The sequence below is a fragment of the Nothobranchius furzeri genome, chromosome 10 (assembly GCF_043380555.1).
Source record: "Nothobranchius furzeri strain GRZ-AD chromosome 10, NfurGRZ-RIMD1, whole genome shotgun sequence".
Taxonomy (NCBI): Eukaryota; Metazoa; Chordata; class Actinopteri; order Cyprinodontiformes; family Nothobranchiidae; genus Nothobranchius; species Nothobranchius furzeri.
The window spans coordinates 22,900,439-22,916,645 of NC_091750.1; the positions used below are offsets into that span (position 1 = coordinate 22,900,439).

At 42.0% G+C, this 16,207-nt stretch overlaps 1 protein-coding gene across 1 annotated transcript in view; it reads right to left on the reverse strand.

Annotated features, from left to right (window-relative positions):
* Positions 1–895: 895 nt before the first annotated feature.
* Positions 896–16,207, reverse strand: part of LOC139072149 (uncharacterized) — a 496,796-nt gene continuing 481,484 nt past the window's right edge. The window contains exons 3-7 of the mRNA XM_070555420.1: positions 5,909–6,098; positions 5,723–5,830; positions 5,557–5,637; positions 1,503–1,585; positions 896–985 (exon numbers count right to left, since the gene is read on the reverse strand). Of these exons, the coding sequence (XP_070411521.1) occupies positions 896–985; positions 1,503–1,585; positions 5,557–5,637; positions 5,723–5,830; positions 5,909–6,098 (552 nt within the window). The remainder of the gene's footprint in view (positions 986–1,502; positions 1,586–5,556; positions 5,638–5,722; positions 5,831–5,908; positions 6,099–16,207) is intronic.

A 16,207-nucleotide genomic window follows, 5' to 3' on the forward strand; every position in this document is an offset into this window, starting at 1 on the left:
CGGCCCGTTGGGCAACTTTAAACACCGTTGGTTTGAAGTGGACTGCGATATTGTTTTACGCAGATCACACAGTCCGCACGAGTGTGATCGTTCGGGGTATGACAGTAGGATATATCAAAGAGACAACCGTTCCATGTGCTGCAGTAGAGTTTTGTACGCTTCTATTCCGCGTACGCTGCACAGTTCCACGGGCAAATACCACAAAATCTGCAAACTCAACTTGGGTTTGCCCGACGATCGTCTCTATCTTGCCAACAGCTCCGAGTAGGCTTTTTAGACACACGCCAGCCAACGCGGTCTCATCCCAAGTGTTTGTCTTTCTCAAGTTCAATAAAGATTCCGCTATCACCATCAATAAGCTGCTCGACATCACTTGAGCTACTTTATGTTTGGTCGCAACATTTGCGTCGGCTACGTATCGACTTTGACACCGCGTGCAACATTTCATATCTACGTCCAGATTCAGTCAACTGACGGGTCGACCGGGTAGAAACACTTCATTGTAACAACACTTCTCATCATGGTAGAGCGTAGTCATTTCCGAGAGCCTTCCTCTCGACGTTATGGTGTATATATGAACCGTGTTCATTTCATCCACAGGGTCCCGTGTGTCTTGCATCAGCAACACGGGATTCACAGCCCCCCACGTGTTACGCGGTGGTAAGCAACCGATGTGTCTATCGTAAGTTTGCGTGCTACAGTACTCTACTAGATCGTTGAACGTGACACCTTGTCCTGTGCGTATGTTGAATTCATAAGGAAATGCCTCGGCTCTATCCGTCAATGTCCCAGGGTTGTTATTGAACGCCGACATCGTGTCGTACAGGCACGCGTGCGTGGTAATGTCTTCGGGGTTGTGACAAGACCGCGGACTGATCGTGTCGACGTGAGTCGGTCAAACGGGTCGGGTTGTAGCAATATCGACAACGGCCAAATCTTTGCGGTCTGACGAAGCGGGCGAGTTTGTCGACGGTGGTGTGCAGTCCTACAGAGAAAATCAGAGACCACAGGTGACAAAAAGGCAATAAACACATTTTTACAGTCTTCCACACGAGAAGATAAAAATTATATTCTTCACGCAAACTTTTTACTTCATTAAAACGTGTCAGCTGTGTAAATCCCCGAATGTAAAACTACTTTTTACAGAAGAACTTCTATGGTTGTGTGTAAACAGCTTCACTCTTCACCTCTAAGCTTAATAAAAACGTTTCTTTGCTCTGTTGTCCTTAAAACAAATGACAAGTTTAATTCGCTACACACACACACACACACACACACACACACACACACACACACACACACACACACACACACTCACATACACACAAACACACACACACACACACACACACAGGAATAACTGGGACCCGCGATACAAACTCGTTCTGGCTGATTTCTGCCTAAAATGTAATTTAAAGAACAAATATACAAACGAAAAATGTCTATAAACTGAACCGCTTTAAGCTTTTTAGGTTTCTACGGCTAGTTTTTAACAAACTTACGTTTAAAACTTCATAGCTCTCCCCTTTTTCTGCCTGTTGAAAATCCACAGCCGGCGCGCAAAGCATGCTGGGATAGCCTTGTTCTGTGAGGAGACAACGAAACGGTTAGCTAACGCTTCACAATGCAACAAAATGATGACATTTCATCAACTTACCGGAGAAAATCCTTCCGAAACACCGAATAGTTGAAATGAACTGCAGTCAATGTAGCAGCGGGGCTGTTTGGAACTATTCGAAACTACATGAACCACGTGACTTCCCCATTCCATAGGAGTCTTGGAGTGTCGTAACTCTTTACAGCTCTGACAAAACCCTGCCCTCCTCTCCCAGTGATTGGACAGGAATTCGAGAAACGTGATTGGTAGCTAGGAGTCGTGCTCTCATTGGTTCCACCCAAGTTCCTCCCACTGGCGCTAGAATCGAGACAAAATGATCCGTAACAACGTAGGATGTGAGGTTTGTACCTGTAGAATGAAATGTGTGTTTTGTGAGTTTTGATTTGAAACTTGTACTTTGATTTTTTTCAATTTGGAAGTCTGCTAGTTACAAAACAAAAGTTTCATGTTTCTGAATGAATGTTTGCTTTTACAAAATAAAAAATACATGTACAAAATACAATGTTCCTGTTACAAAACAAGAATACAAGTACGAATTAAGAATCCAAATTTACAAGTTACGGATCCAAAGTTACAAGTTACGAATCCAAAGTTACAAGTTACGAATCCAAAGTTACATGTGATGAAACATGTTTGCAGTTACAAAACTTGGTACAAGTTACACTGAATATTGTCCCAATCCTAGTTCCATATCTTTGGCGATATACGATGACCAACACCGTGACTCTGTGGAGTACGTACGGGAATAATTACAGTATAGCTATATTGTTGTATACATGGGGCAATGTGAAATAAATGACTTTGTTTACACTTGGCAGCTGGTGTATGTTTCATCTTTATAAGTGTACATAAACACACAGGATAACGTAGTGTATAGTTGCAGGAATAGAAATGCAGACACCACGGTAGATTGCGTGTATACCTTTTTATTTCCCATTGGAGCATAACACACAATAGTACAAGTTCCTGTTGTTCATGACATACTGTAGACTTACGTAAGGATTCAAAATCTCGTGTTACGCATATGGTATAACTTGCCATATTCCCAATAGATAGACATGCTGACATACTGTCAATGTACATTGAACATGTAAGGTACTACAAAGTTTCTGAATAGAGGATCATGGCTCACTTCCAGCCGCTATGCTTTGCCACACGTTGTGTGGCTGCAGTCAAGCTCCTGAGCCACATATGTATGAATTATATAACCTAACAGATGTTTCATATGACAAAACAACTTACCTACAGTTGCCTTGTACGATTCCTGTCCAAGGCACACATTAACGCATCACTCCATTGGGGTGTCACTAAAATGCTAAGCTTTGATCTCAGCTCAGCATTTGTTGTACACGAAATGATTATACATTGGTTTTTCATTCAAGAGTTTTTCTGCCGTGGCCCATTTGGACTCCGTGTACGCCTCCTTCTTTCACCTCGATCGTAGCGGGCCGCTTGGTGGAAGGTTTTGTTTCTTTCGGCTCGAAGTTAGCGAGCCCTTTAGGGTTACCCTTCGTCTTCCACCCGTTCGGCGGAGGACAGTGATTTTTCCGCTTTCACTCGATTAGGCTTGAACGATACAGCCCCGCTAGCAAGCTGTAAGCTTCTTGATTTATCGCGTGATGCAACAGTCCAAATCCTGTGTAGTTGAATGGGTTGCGGTATAACGATCCTACGAATTTGTGTATTGGTGGTGACCCGTCGACGCGTAAGCTTGTCCCCACGTTATAAGATGTACTGCCTTTAACATCGATCACAACAGTGAAATCCTGAACCCCTACTTTGTGGAAGCGGGTCCTGGCATCACTTTCCACAGGTTCGGACTCCAATGTGTAGAGGCTGTAATATTCAGTGTTACAAAGACTCATGTTTGCTGTTGTGTTACAAGTCTTCACACGCAACGATCGTACAACTAAACTTGATGCGTTTGCGTCCGTGTGTACACCACCAAACACTCCTCACAATAAGAAACCTCACTGCAACACACCAGTGTCACACGCGCCACTTCAGTGAACCGCTCGTAGATTTGCTCCAATAGATCACAAGGATTAGTATGTCTGTCTACACACACACCTCGCCGATGTATATTGTATACAGTGGGGCAAAAACGTATTTAGTCAGCCACTGATTGTGCAAGTTCTCCCACTTAAAATGATGACAGAGGTCAGTAATTTACATCATAGGTACACTTCAACTAAATACTTTTTTGCCCCACTGTAGCTACCATGAAAGCTCTCGATGAGGTTCGCCGGTCTGCCATGCCAGATACTTCTCAAAGAGAAAATGTAGCACTTATAAAACCACCGCTGCTTTCCAGTCGGGAGGGGAGGTATTTATTGGTATCCCGACTGAGCGTAACGTCGGTTGGAGGTTCCTGCTCGGTCGGAGGGTTTCTGTTAGTCAGCGGTGTTTTGCGTTGGTCTATAGTTGAAAATAGGAACCGCGCGCCATATTACAGACTGTTCCTTCTCGATACATCTGGTGATTAGATCGGACATCAACGTGGACCCTAGTCAGGGAACATACCGCTATTATACACTTAACAACCTGAGAACTACGGTCCAAGCGAGTGGAGATGCAACCCGACCGGTTTCGCGAACACCGCGAGCCGCGGCCCAAGCGACAGCCCAAGTTTCGAAACCCTGAGCGTGGTACGCGTACAGCGCTCCCGAGTGGAAGAGGAGAAACAAACGCGGAGACTAAGCCGCTACCCGAGTGGGTATTGTCAGAAGACACGTTAGAGCGAGTAAAGTGGGGGCTTCTTCACTTGGTGGAGAAAGCTATCCGAGATTATGCGGTCACGATCTGCCAAGCTTGCAAAAAACCCGACAAGCATCTGAAACACCACCGGTGTTCGAACATGCGTGAAGCAGCGATATATTACCGTGTGTCCTTTAACAACATTATTCGCAGAGTTTTGACACCATAACTTGTTCCGCGACTCCAACGGTTCCTGAGTCTGAACGACCAGGCCCCTCAACTAGAGGACAATACGCTGTACGTGATAGTTGCGACGCTGCTGCATGAATTCAAGAGGTTGCAGCCCATAAGCGCACGTGAAAAGACACTTGACTCACGTGGAGCTGAATACCCTAGATCAGGAGTGACAACCCGGACCCCTAACCCGTTCTTACTTGCACTTGTGTTTCATATTGAGTGTTCATGTTCTTACAGTAGCATCGATAAACATCTCTGGTAGCTGTTTTTTTTTACTTTTTAGAATAGCAACATAACTGTTTTTGTTTTGAGTTTACCAATACGTGTAACTGTATTATCCCATGTAATTATTGCATGTGGACTTTTCACAATAAAACAAACACTGTATTGTCCCATGTGATTATTGCAACAACCGGGGGGCCAGAAATGCCTCGGTTGGAGAGTTTGGAAACCCTCCAACCGAGGGGGCAGAAACGCCTCAGTTGGAGAGTTTAGTATCATCCCATGTAATTATTGCACATGGACTTTTTACAATAAAACAAACACTGTATTGTCCCATGTGATTATTGCGCGTGAACTATTTGAAATAAAACACAAATGTGAATATAATGTATGGATTGTCTCCTATTCACCCACAGAACAAATATATCCAATTCGCCTTCTGGGACTGGGACAAACACCAAAGTCTTGTGGAAAGAACAGATGCGAACACAAATTAGTATCATCACCATTATTAGACCTTTATTTTGTCTTCTTAAGGACACGTACATTGGGTAGTGTAACAAGACACACATAGGACTCACAGTGTAGCACAAGCATGTGTACATATATATATATATATATATATATATATATATATATATATATATATATATATATAGCTACTATACAATTAACCCAAAGGATGAATAATGTAACTCAATGTATAATCACGTAATGCTAGATATTACCGTGTATGACACACCGGATACATAACAAGAAACACACAACAGACAACAGACAACCAGGGATTTGCGGCACCACGCGCCGGGGCACCACCAAAATAGACGTTTGTAAGTCATGAATCAACTTTCTCATCTCGTCCACTGCAAAATAGAAAGATGAAACAAAAGTGGTAACAATACAGCACGTATAAAACAGTATGCACGTTTGAACGAGCCCATAACTCACGGTCTAGTTTGTCCATGTGTATGCTGGTGTTCACTGGGTTCAGTTGCCACAGAGTGGGCATGATCAAGTCGGGTCTTACAAAAACAGGATGAGAGCTGGTCTCGTCATCTGAAAGTGTTGGAGAAATCACGGTTTACATGTGCGCAGACACAACCCTCACCAAACTTAACACTGAAGTCAATGTACAGACGTCTGCGTATGCATCGCTGCTATCAGGACAGTGGTTCTGGTCGAGACCTGTTTTCTCGTACATGGCAAACAAACCGATTGGTGGCATGCTGGTGTACAATGTTCCCTTTGTACCGTTCAGCATGTTATTACAAATCTGCTGCAGATAACACGTCGCGACGGTCGAATGGTCCTCGCTGGTAGCTTGCTGAAATATAGATGTGACAGTGTGAGTGTCCTGTCACAATGTCCCGATTGATCATGCGCCCTGGCTACTTGGCCGAGGGGATGTCCCTTTGGCTGACTGGTTAGAGCGTATGACTCTCTCCCGGGAGTCTGGGTATCGAATCCCGCCCGGGCCCTCGTTTCTCTACCTTGCCACATAGATATTGCAACGGTCTCGTTTAGCACAATAGACAGATCGGTGTTGGGTTCCTTAGGTAAATCCGCCCGATAATATAAGCTATTATTCCTTTTGTCTGGCTCGACGTAGAGCGTGAACGTTTCGGAGTCACCTTTATCTTGACACGTTAGGAATCTAATAGTAACTTGGTATCCGCGCGGTGTATGTCTTACTGCATACGCCGGTTTGGTTGGTGAAACAGCCGCGTTGTTCTTGTAAAAGACCAGCAGTGTGCTCGACAAAAAGCCCGGCAGCACAAAACTACGCACCATGCTGCCTTTAAGAAAATCTCTTTCAAAGGACATCGCCGGGTAGCTGAGAAAAAGCAAGGCTGTGACTACAAAGGAGGCCATCTGTTTCGTGGAGTCATTAGCACTTATGGTTTGTAAATGGCACCCAGAAATATATTGCACGAAGCACAATTTCACATCATTCTGGGTTCATTTGTGTGAAAACAAGGTCCAATCAGGCTGAAACGTTACAAGAAGGTAGAATCTATTGAGTTGTAAGTGATCTGAACGTTTCATGATGATAGCACTTTTCTAAGGGGGTCAAACCATTTCCCAAAGGTCACCGGATCTGTTGTCAATTTAAAGAAGTAGTCCAGTTACACATTTGTGGGCTTATAACTTGGCTTCTGAATGTCCTAGAGATATCCGGTTTGTTTTAGTGTACTCCAATCAACAGCCCCTACAACCACAAAAAGGAATGGAGTCATTAGCACTTATGGTTTGTAAATGGCACCCAGAATTATGTTGCACGAAGCACAATTTCACATCATTCTGGGTCCATTTGTGTGAAAACAAGGTCCAGTCAGGCTGAAACATTACAAGAAGGTAGAATCTATTGAGTTGTAAGTGATCTGAACGTTTCATGATGATAGCACTTTCCTAAGGGGGTCAAACCATGTCCCAAAGGTCACCGGATCTGGTGTCAATTTAAATAAGTAGTCCAGTTACACATTTGTGGGCTTATAATTTGGCTTCTGAATGTCCTAGAGAGGTCAGGTTTGTTTTAGAGTACTCCAATCAACAGCCCCTACAACCACAAAAAGGAATGGAGTCATTAGCACTTATGTTTTTTAAATGGCACCCAGAATTATGTTGCACGAAGCACAATTTCACATCATTCTGGGTTCATTTGTGTGAAAACAAGGTCCAATCAGGCTGAAACGTTACAAGAAGGTAGAATCTATTGAGTTTTAAGTGATCTGAACGTTTCATGATGATAGCACTTTCCTATAGGGGGTCAAACCATGTCCCAGAGGTCACCGGATCTGGTGTCAATTTAAAGAAGTAGTCCAGTTACACCTTTGTGGGCTTATAACTTGGCTTCTGAATATCCTAGAGAGGTCAGGTTTATTTTAGAGTACTCCAATTAACATCCCCCATTACCCCAAAAAGGAATGGAGTCATTAGCACTTATGGTTTTTAAATGGCACCCAGAAATATGTTGCACGAAGCACAATTTCACATCATTCTGGGTCCATTTGTGTGAAAACAAGGTCCAATCAGGCTGAAACGTTACAGGAAGGTAGAATCTATTGAGTTGTAAGTGATCTGAATGTTTCATGATGATAGCACTTTCCTAAGGGGGTCAAACCATGTCCCAGAGGTCACCGGATCTGGTGTCAATTTAAAGAAGTAGTCCAGTTACACATTTGTGGGCTTATAACTTGGCTTCTGAATGTCCTAGAGAGATCAGGTTTGTTTTAATGTACTCCAATCAACAGCCTCTACAACCACAAAAAGGAATGGAGTCATTAGCAATTATGTTTTTTTAATGGCACCCAGAATTATGTTGCACGAAGCACAATTTCACATCATTCTGGGTGCATTTGTGTGAAAATAAGGTCCAATCAGGCTGAAACGTTACAAGAAGGAAGAATCTATTGAGTTGTAAGTGATCTGAACGTTTCATGATGATAGCACTTTCCTAAGGGGGTCAAACCATGTCCCAAAGGTCACCGGATCTGGTGTCAATTTAAATAAGTAGTCCAGTTACACATTTGTGGGCTTATAATTTGGCTTCTGAATATCCTAGAGAGGTCAGGTTTGTTTTAGAGTACTCCAATTAACATCCCCCATTACCCCAAAAAGGAATGGAGTCATTAGCACTTATGGTTTTTAATTGGCACCCAGAATTATGTTGCACGAAGCACAATATCACATCATTCTGGGTTCAATTGTGTGAAAACAAGGTCCAATCTGGCTGAAACGTTACAAGAAGGTAGAATCTATTGAGTTGTAAGTGATCTGAACATTTCATGATGATAGCACTTTCCTAAGGGGGTCAAACCATGTCCCAAAGGTCACTGGATCTGGTGTCAATTTAAAGAAGTAGTCCAGTTACACATTTGTGGGCTTATAACTTGGCTTCTGAATGTCCTAGAGAGATCAGGTTTGTTTTAATGTACTCCAATCAACAGCCCCTACAACCACAAAAAGGAATGCAGTCATTAGCACTTATGTTTTTTAAATGGCACCCAGAATTATGTTGCACGAAGCACAATTTCACATCATTCTGGGTTCATTTGTGTGAAAACAAGGTCCAATCAGGCTGAAACGTTACAAGAAGGTAGAATCTATTGAGTTTTAAGTGATCTGAACGTTTCATGATGATAGCACTTTCCTATAGGGGGTCAAACCATGTCCCAGAGGTCACCGGATCTGGTGTCAATTTAAAGAAGTAGTCCAGTTACACCTTTGTGGGCTTATAACTTGGCTTCTGAATGTCCTAGAGAGGTCAGGTTTGTTTTAGAGTACTCCAATTAACAGCCCCCATTACCCCAAAAAGGAATGGAGTCATTAGCACTTATGGTTTTTAATTGGCATTCAGAATTATGTTGCACGAAGCACAATTTCACATCATTCTGGGTTCAATTGTGTGAAAACAAGGTCCAATCAGGCTGAAACGTTACAAGAAGGTAGAATCTATTGAGTTGTAAGTGATCTGAACGTTTCATGATGATAGCACTTTCCTAAGGGGGTCAAACCATGTCCCAGAGGTCACTGGATCTGGTGTCAATTTAAAGAAGTAGTCCAGTTACACCTTTGTGGGCTTATAACTTGGCTTCTGAATATCCTAGAGAGGTCAGGTTTGTTTTAGAGTACTCCAATTAACAGCCCCCATTACCCCAAAAAGGAATGGAGTCATTAGCACTTATGGTTTTTAATTGGCACCCAGAATTATGTTGCACGAAGCACAATTTCACATCATTCTGGGTTCAATTGTGTGAAAACAAGGTCCAATCAGGCTGAAACGTTACAAGAAGGTAGAATCTATTGAGTTGTAAGTGATCTGAACGTTTCATGATGATAGCACTTTCCTAAGGGGGTCAAACCATGTCCCAAAGGTCACTGGATCTGGTGTCAATTTAAAGAAGTAGTCCAGTTACACATTTGTGGGCTTATAACTTGGCTTCTGAATGTCCTAGAGAGATCAGTTTTGTTTTAATGTACTCCAATCAACAGCCCATACAACCACAAAAAGGAATGGAGTCATTAGCACTTATGGTTTTTAAATGGCACCCAGAATTATGTTGCACGAAGCACAATTTCACATCATTCTGGGTCCATTTGTGTGAAAACAAGGTCCAATCAGAATGAAACGTTACAAGAAGGTAGAATCTATTGAGTTGTAAGTGATCTAAACGTTTCATGATGATAGCACTTTCCTAAGGGGGTCAAACCATGTCCCAAAGGTCACCGGATCTGGTGTCAATTTAAAGAAGTTGTCCAGTTACACATTTGTGGGCTTATAACTTGGCTTCTGAATGTCCTAGAGAGATCAGGTTTGTTTTAGTGTACTCCAATCAACAGCCCCTACACCCACCAAAAGGAATGGAGTCATTAGCACTTATGTTTTTTAAATGGCACCCAGAATTATGTTGCACGAAGCACAATTTCACATCATTCTGGGTTCATTTGTGTGAAAACAAGGTCCAATCAGGCTGAAACGTTACAGGAAGGTAGAATCTATTGAGTTGTAAGTGATCTGAATGTTTCATGATGATAGCACTTTCCTAAGGGGGTCAAACCATGTCCCAAAGGTCACCGGATCTGGTGTCAATTTAAATAAGTAGTCCAGTTACACATTTGTGGGCTTACAACTTGGCTTCTGAATGTCCTAGAGAGATCAGGTTTGTTTTAGTGTACTCCAATCAACAGCCCCTACAACAACAAAAAGGAATGGAGTCATTAGCACTTATGGTTTGTAAATGGCACCCAGAATTATGTTGCACGAAGCACAATTTCACATCATTCTGGGTCCATTTGAGTGAAAACAAGGTCCAATCAGGCTGAAACGTTACAAGAAGGTAGAATCTATTGAGTTGTAAGTGATCTGAACGTTTCATGATGATCGCACATTCCTATAGGGGGTGAAACCATGTCGCAAAGGTCACCGGGCCTGGTGTCACTTTAAAGAAGTAGTCCAGTTACACCTTTGTGGGCTTATAACTTGGCTTCTGAATGTCCTAGAGAGGTCAGGTTTGTTTTAGTGTGCTCCAATGAACAGCCCCTACAACCACAAAAAGGAATGGAGTCATTAGCACTTATGGTTTGTAAATGGCACCCAGAATTATGTTGCACGAAGCACAATTTCACATCATTCTGGGTCCATTTGTGTGAAAACAAGGTCCAATCAGGCTGAAACGTTACTAGAAGGTAGAATCTATTGAGTTGTAAGTGATCTGAACGTTTCATGATGATCGCACATTCCTATAGGGGGTCAAACCATGTCCCAAAGGTCACCGGGCCTGGTGTCACTTTAAAGAAGTAGTCCAGTTACACATTTGTGGGCTTATAACTTGGCTTCTGAATGTCCTAGAGAGAGCAGGTTTGTTTCAGAGTACTCCAATCAACAGCCCCTACAACCACAAAAAGGAATGGAGTCATTATCACTTATGGTTTGTAAATGGCACCCAGAAGTATGTTGCACGAAGCACAATTTCACATCATTCTGGGTTCATTTGTGTGAAAACAAGGTCCAATCAGGCTGAAACGTTACAGGAAGGTAGAATCTATTGAGTTGTAAGTGATCTGATCGTTTCATGATGACAGCACTTTCCTAAGGGGGTCAAACCATGTCCCAAAGGTCACCGGATCTGGTGTCAATTTAAAGAAGTAGTCCAGTTACACATTTGTGGGCTTATAACTTGGCTTCTGAATGTCCTAGAGAGATCAAGTTTGTTTTAGTGTACTCCAATCAACAGCCCCTACAACCACAAAAAGGAATGGAGTCATTAGCACTTATGGTTTGTAAATGGCTCCCAGAATTATGTTGCACGAAGCACAATTTCACATCATTCTGGGTCCATTTGAGTGAAAACAAGGTCCAATCAGGCTGAAACGTTACAAGAAGGTAGAATCTATTGAGTTGTAAGTGATCTGAACGTTTCATGATGATAGCACTTTCCTAAGGGGGTCAAACCATGTCCCAAAGGTCACTGGATCTGGTGTCAATTTAAAGAAGTAGTCCAGTTACACATTTGTGGGCTTATAACTTGGCTTCTGAATGTCCTATAGAGATCAGGTTTGTTTTAATGTACTCCAATCAACAGCCCCTACAACCACAAAAAGGAATGGAGTCATTAGCACTTATGTTTTTTAAATGGCACCCAGAATTATGTTGCACGAAGCACAATTTCACATCATTCTGGGTTCATTTGTGTGAAAACAAGGTCCAATCAGGCTGAAACGTTACAAGAAGGTAGAATCTATTGAGTTTTAAGTGATCTGAACGTTTCATGATGATAGCACTTTCCTATAGGGGGTCAAACCATGTCCCAGAGGTCACCGGATCTGGTGTCAATTTAAAGAAGTAGTCCAGTTACACCTTTGTGGGCTTATAACTTGGCTTCTGAATATCCTAGAGAGGTCAGGTTTATTTTAGAGTACTCCAATTAACAGCCCCCATTACCCCAAAAAGGAATGGAGTCATTAGCACTTATGGTTTTTAAATGGCACCCAGAAATATGTTGCACGAAGCACAATTTCACATCATTCTGGGTCCATTTGTGTGAAAACAAGGTCCAATCAGGCTGAAACGTTACAGGAAGGTAGAATCTATTGAGTTGTAAGTGATCTGAATGTTTCATGATGATAGCACTTTCCTAAGGGGGTCAAACCATGTCCCAGAGGTCACCGGATCTGGTGTCAATTTAAAGAAGTAGTCCAGTTACACATTTGTGGGCTTATAACTTGGCTTCTGAATGTCCTAGAGAGATCAGGTTTGTTTTAATGTACTCCAATCAACAGCCTCTACAACCACAAAAAGGAATGGAGTCATTAGCAATTATGTTTTTTAAATGGCACCCAGAATTATGTTGCACGAAGCACAATTTCACATCATTCTGGGTGCATTTGTGTGAAAACAAGGTCCAATCAGGCTGAAACGTTACAAGAAGGAAGAATCTATTGAGTTGTAAGTGATCTGAACGTTTCATGATGATAGCACTTTCCTAAGGGGGTCAAACCATGTCCCAAAGGTCACCGGATCTGGTGTCAATTTAAATAAGTAGTCCAGTTACACATTTGTGGGCTTATAATTTGGCTTCTGAATATCCTAGAGAGGTCAGGTTTGTTTTAGAGTACTCCAATTAACAGCCCCCATTACCCCAAAAAGGAATGGAGTCATTAGCACTTATGGTTTTTAATTGGCACCCAGAATTATGTTGCACGAAGCACAATATCACATCATTCTGGGTTCAATTGTGTGAAAACAAGGTCCAATCTGGCTGAAACGTTACAAGAAGGTAGAATCTATTGAGTTGTAAGTGATCTGAACATTTCATGATGATAGCACTTTCCTAAGGGGGTCAAACCATGTCCCAAAGGTCACTGGATCTGGTGTCAATTTAAAGAAGTAGTCCAGTTACACATTTGTGGGCTTATAACTTGGCTTCTGAATGTCCTAGAGAGATCAGGTTTGTTTTAATGTACTCCAATCAACAGCCCCTACAACCACAAAAAGGAATGCAGTCATTAGCACTTATGTTTTTTAAATGGCACCCAGAGTTATGTTGCACGAAGCACAATTTCACATCATTCTGGGTTCATTTGTGTGAAAACAAGGTCCAATCAGGCTGAAACGTTACAAGAAGGTAGAATCTATTGAGTTTTAAGTGATCTGAACGTTTCATGATGATAGCACTTTCCTATAGGGGGTCAAACCATGTCCCAGAGGTCACCGGATCTGGTGTCAATTTAAAGAAGTAGTCCAGTTACACCTTTGTGGGCTTATAACTTGGCTTCTGAATATCCTAGAGAGGTCAGGTTTGTTTTAGAGTACTCCAATTAACAGCCCCCATTACCCCAAAAAGGAATGGAGTCATTAGCACTTATGGTTTTTAATTGGCATTCAGAATTATGTTGCACGAAGCACAATTTCACATCATTCTGGGTTCAATTGTGTGAAAACAAGGTCCAATCAGGCTGAAACGTTACAAGAAGGTAGAATCTATTGAGTTTTAAGTGATCTGAACGTTTCATGATGATAGCACTTTCCTATAGGGGGTCAAACCATGTCCCAGAGGTCACCGGATCTGGTGTCAATTTAAAGAAGTAGTCCAGTTACACCTTTGTGGGCTTATAACTTGGCTTCTGAATGTCCTAGAGAGATCAGTTTTGTTTTAATGTACTCCAATCAACAGCCCATACAACCACAAAAAGGAATGGAGTCATTAGCACTTATGGTTTTTAAATGGCACCCAGAATTATGTTGCACGAAGCACAATTTCACATCATTCTGGGTCCATTTGTGTGAAAACAAGGTCCAATCAGAATGAAATGTTACAAGAAGGTAGAATCTATTGAGTTGTAAGTGATCTAAACGTTTCATGATGATAGCACTTTCCTAAGGGGGTCAAACCATGTCCCAAAGGTCACCGGATCTGGTGTCAATTTAAAGAAGTTGTCCAGTTACACATTTGTGGGCTTATAACTTGGCTTCTGAATGTCCTAGAGAGATCAGGTTTGTTTTAGTGTACTCCAATCAACAGCCCCTACACCCACCAAAAGGAATGTAGTCATTAGCACTTATGTTTTTTAAATGGCACCCAGAATTATGTTGCACGAAGCACAATTTCACATCATTCTGGGTTCATTTGTGTGAAAACAAGGTCCAATCAGGCTGAAACGTTACAGGAAGGTAAAATCTATTGAGTTGTAAGTGATCTGAATGTTTCATGATGATAGCACTTTCCTAAGGGGGTCAAACCATGTCCCAAAGGTCACCGGATCTGGTGTCAATTTAAATAAGTAGTCCAGTTACACATTTGTGGGCTTACAACTTGGCTTCTGAATGTCCAAAAGAGATCAGGTTTGTTTTAGTGTACTCCAATCAACAGCACCTACAACCACAAAAAGGAATGGAGTCATTAGCACTTATGGTTTGTAAATGGCACCCAGAATTATGTTGCACGAAGCACAATTTCACATCATTCTGGGTTCATTTGTGTGAAAACAAGGTCCAATAAGGCTGAAACGTTACAGGAAGGTAGAATCTATTGAGTTGTAAGTGATCTGAATGTTTCATGATGATAGCACTTTCCTATAGGGGGTCAAACCATGTCCCAGAGGTCACCGGATCTGGTGTCAATTTAAAGAAGTAGTCCAGTTACACATTTGTGGGCTTATAACTTGGCTTCTGAATGTACTAGAGAGATCAGATTTGTTTCAGAGTACTCCAATCAACAGCCCTACAACCACAAAAAGGAATGGAGTCATTAGCACTTATGGTTTTTAAATGGCACCCAGAATTATGTTGCACGAAGCACAATTTCACATCATTCTGGGTCCATTTGTGTGAAAACAAGGTCCAATCAGGCTGAAACGTTACAAGAAGGTAGAATCTATTGAGCTTTAAGTGATCTGAACGTTTCATGATGATCGCACTTTCCTAAGGGGGTCAAACCATGTCCCAAAGGTCACCGGATCTGGTGTCAATTTAAATAAGTAGTCCAGTTACACATTTGTGGGCTTATAACTTGGCTTCTGAATGTCCTAGAGAGATCAGGGTTGTTTTAGTGTACTCCAATCAACAGCCCCTACAACCACAAAAAGGAATGGAGTCATTAGCACTTATGGTTTTTAAATGGCACCCAGAATTATGTTGCACGAAGCACAATTTCACATGATTCTGGGTTCATTTGTGTGAAAACAAGGTCCAATCAGGCTGAAACGTTACAGGAAGGTAGAATCTATTGAGTTGTAAGTGATCTGAACGTTTCATGATGATAGGACTTTCCTAAGGGGGTCAAACCATGTCCCAGAGGTCACCGGATCTGGTATCAATTTAAAGAAGTAGTCCAGTTACACATTTGTGGGCTTATAACTTGGCTTCTGAATGTCCTAGAGAGATCAAGTTTGTTTTAGTGTACTCCAATCAACAGCCCCTACAACCACAAAAAGGAATGGAGTCATTAGCACTTATGGTGTGTAAATGGCACCCAGAATTATGTTGCACGAAGCACAATTTCACATCATTCTGGGTCCATTTGAGTGAAAACAAGGTCCAATCAGGCTGAAACGTTACAAGAAGGTAGAATCTATTGAGTTGTAAGTGATCTGAACGTTTCATGATGATCGCACATTCCTATAGGGGGTGAAACCATGTCGCAAAGGTCACCGGGCCTGGTGTCACTTTAAAGAAGTAGTCCAGTTACACCTTTGTGGGCTTATAACTTGGCTTCTGAATGTCCTAGAGAGGTCAGGTTTGTTTTAGTGTGCTCCAATGAACAGCCCCTACAACCACAAAAAGGAATGGAGTCATTAGCACTTATGGTTTGTAAATGGCACCCAGAATTATGTTGCACGAAGCACAATTTCACATCATTCTGGGTCCATTTGTGTGAAAACAAGGTCCAATCAGGCTGAAACGTTACTAGAAGGTAGAATCTATTGAGTTGTAAG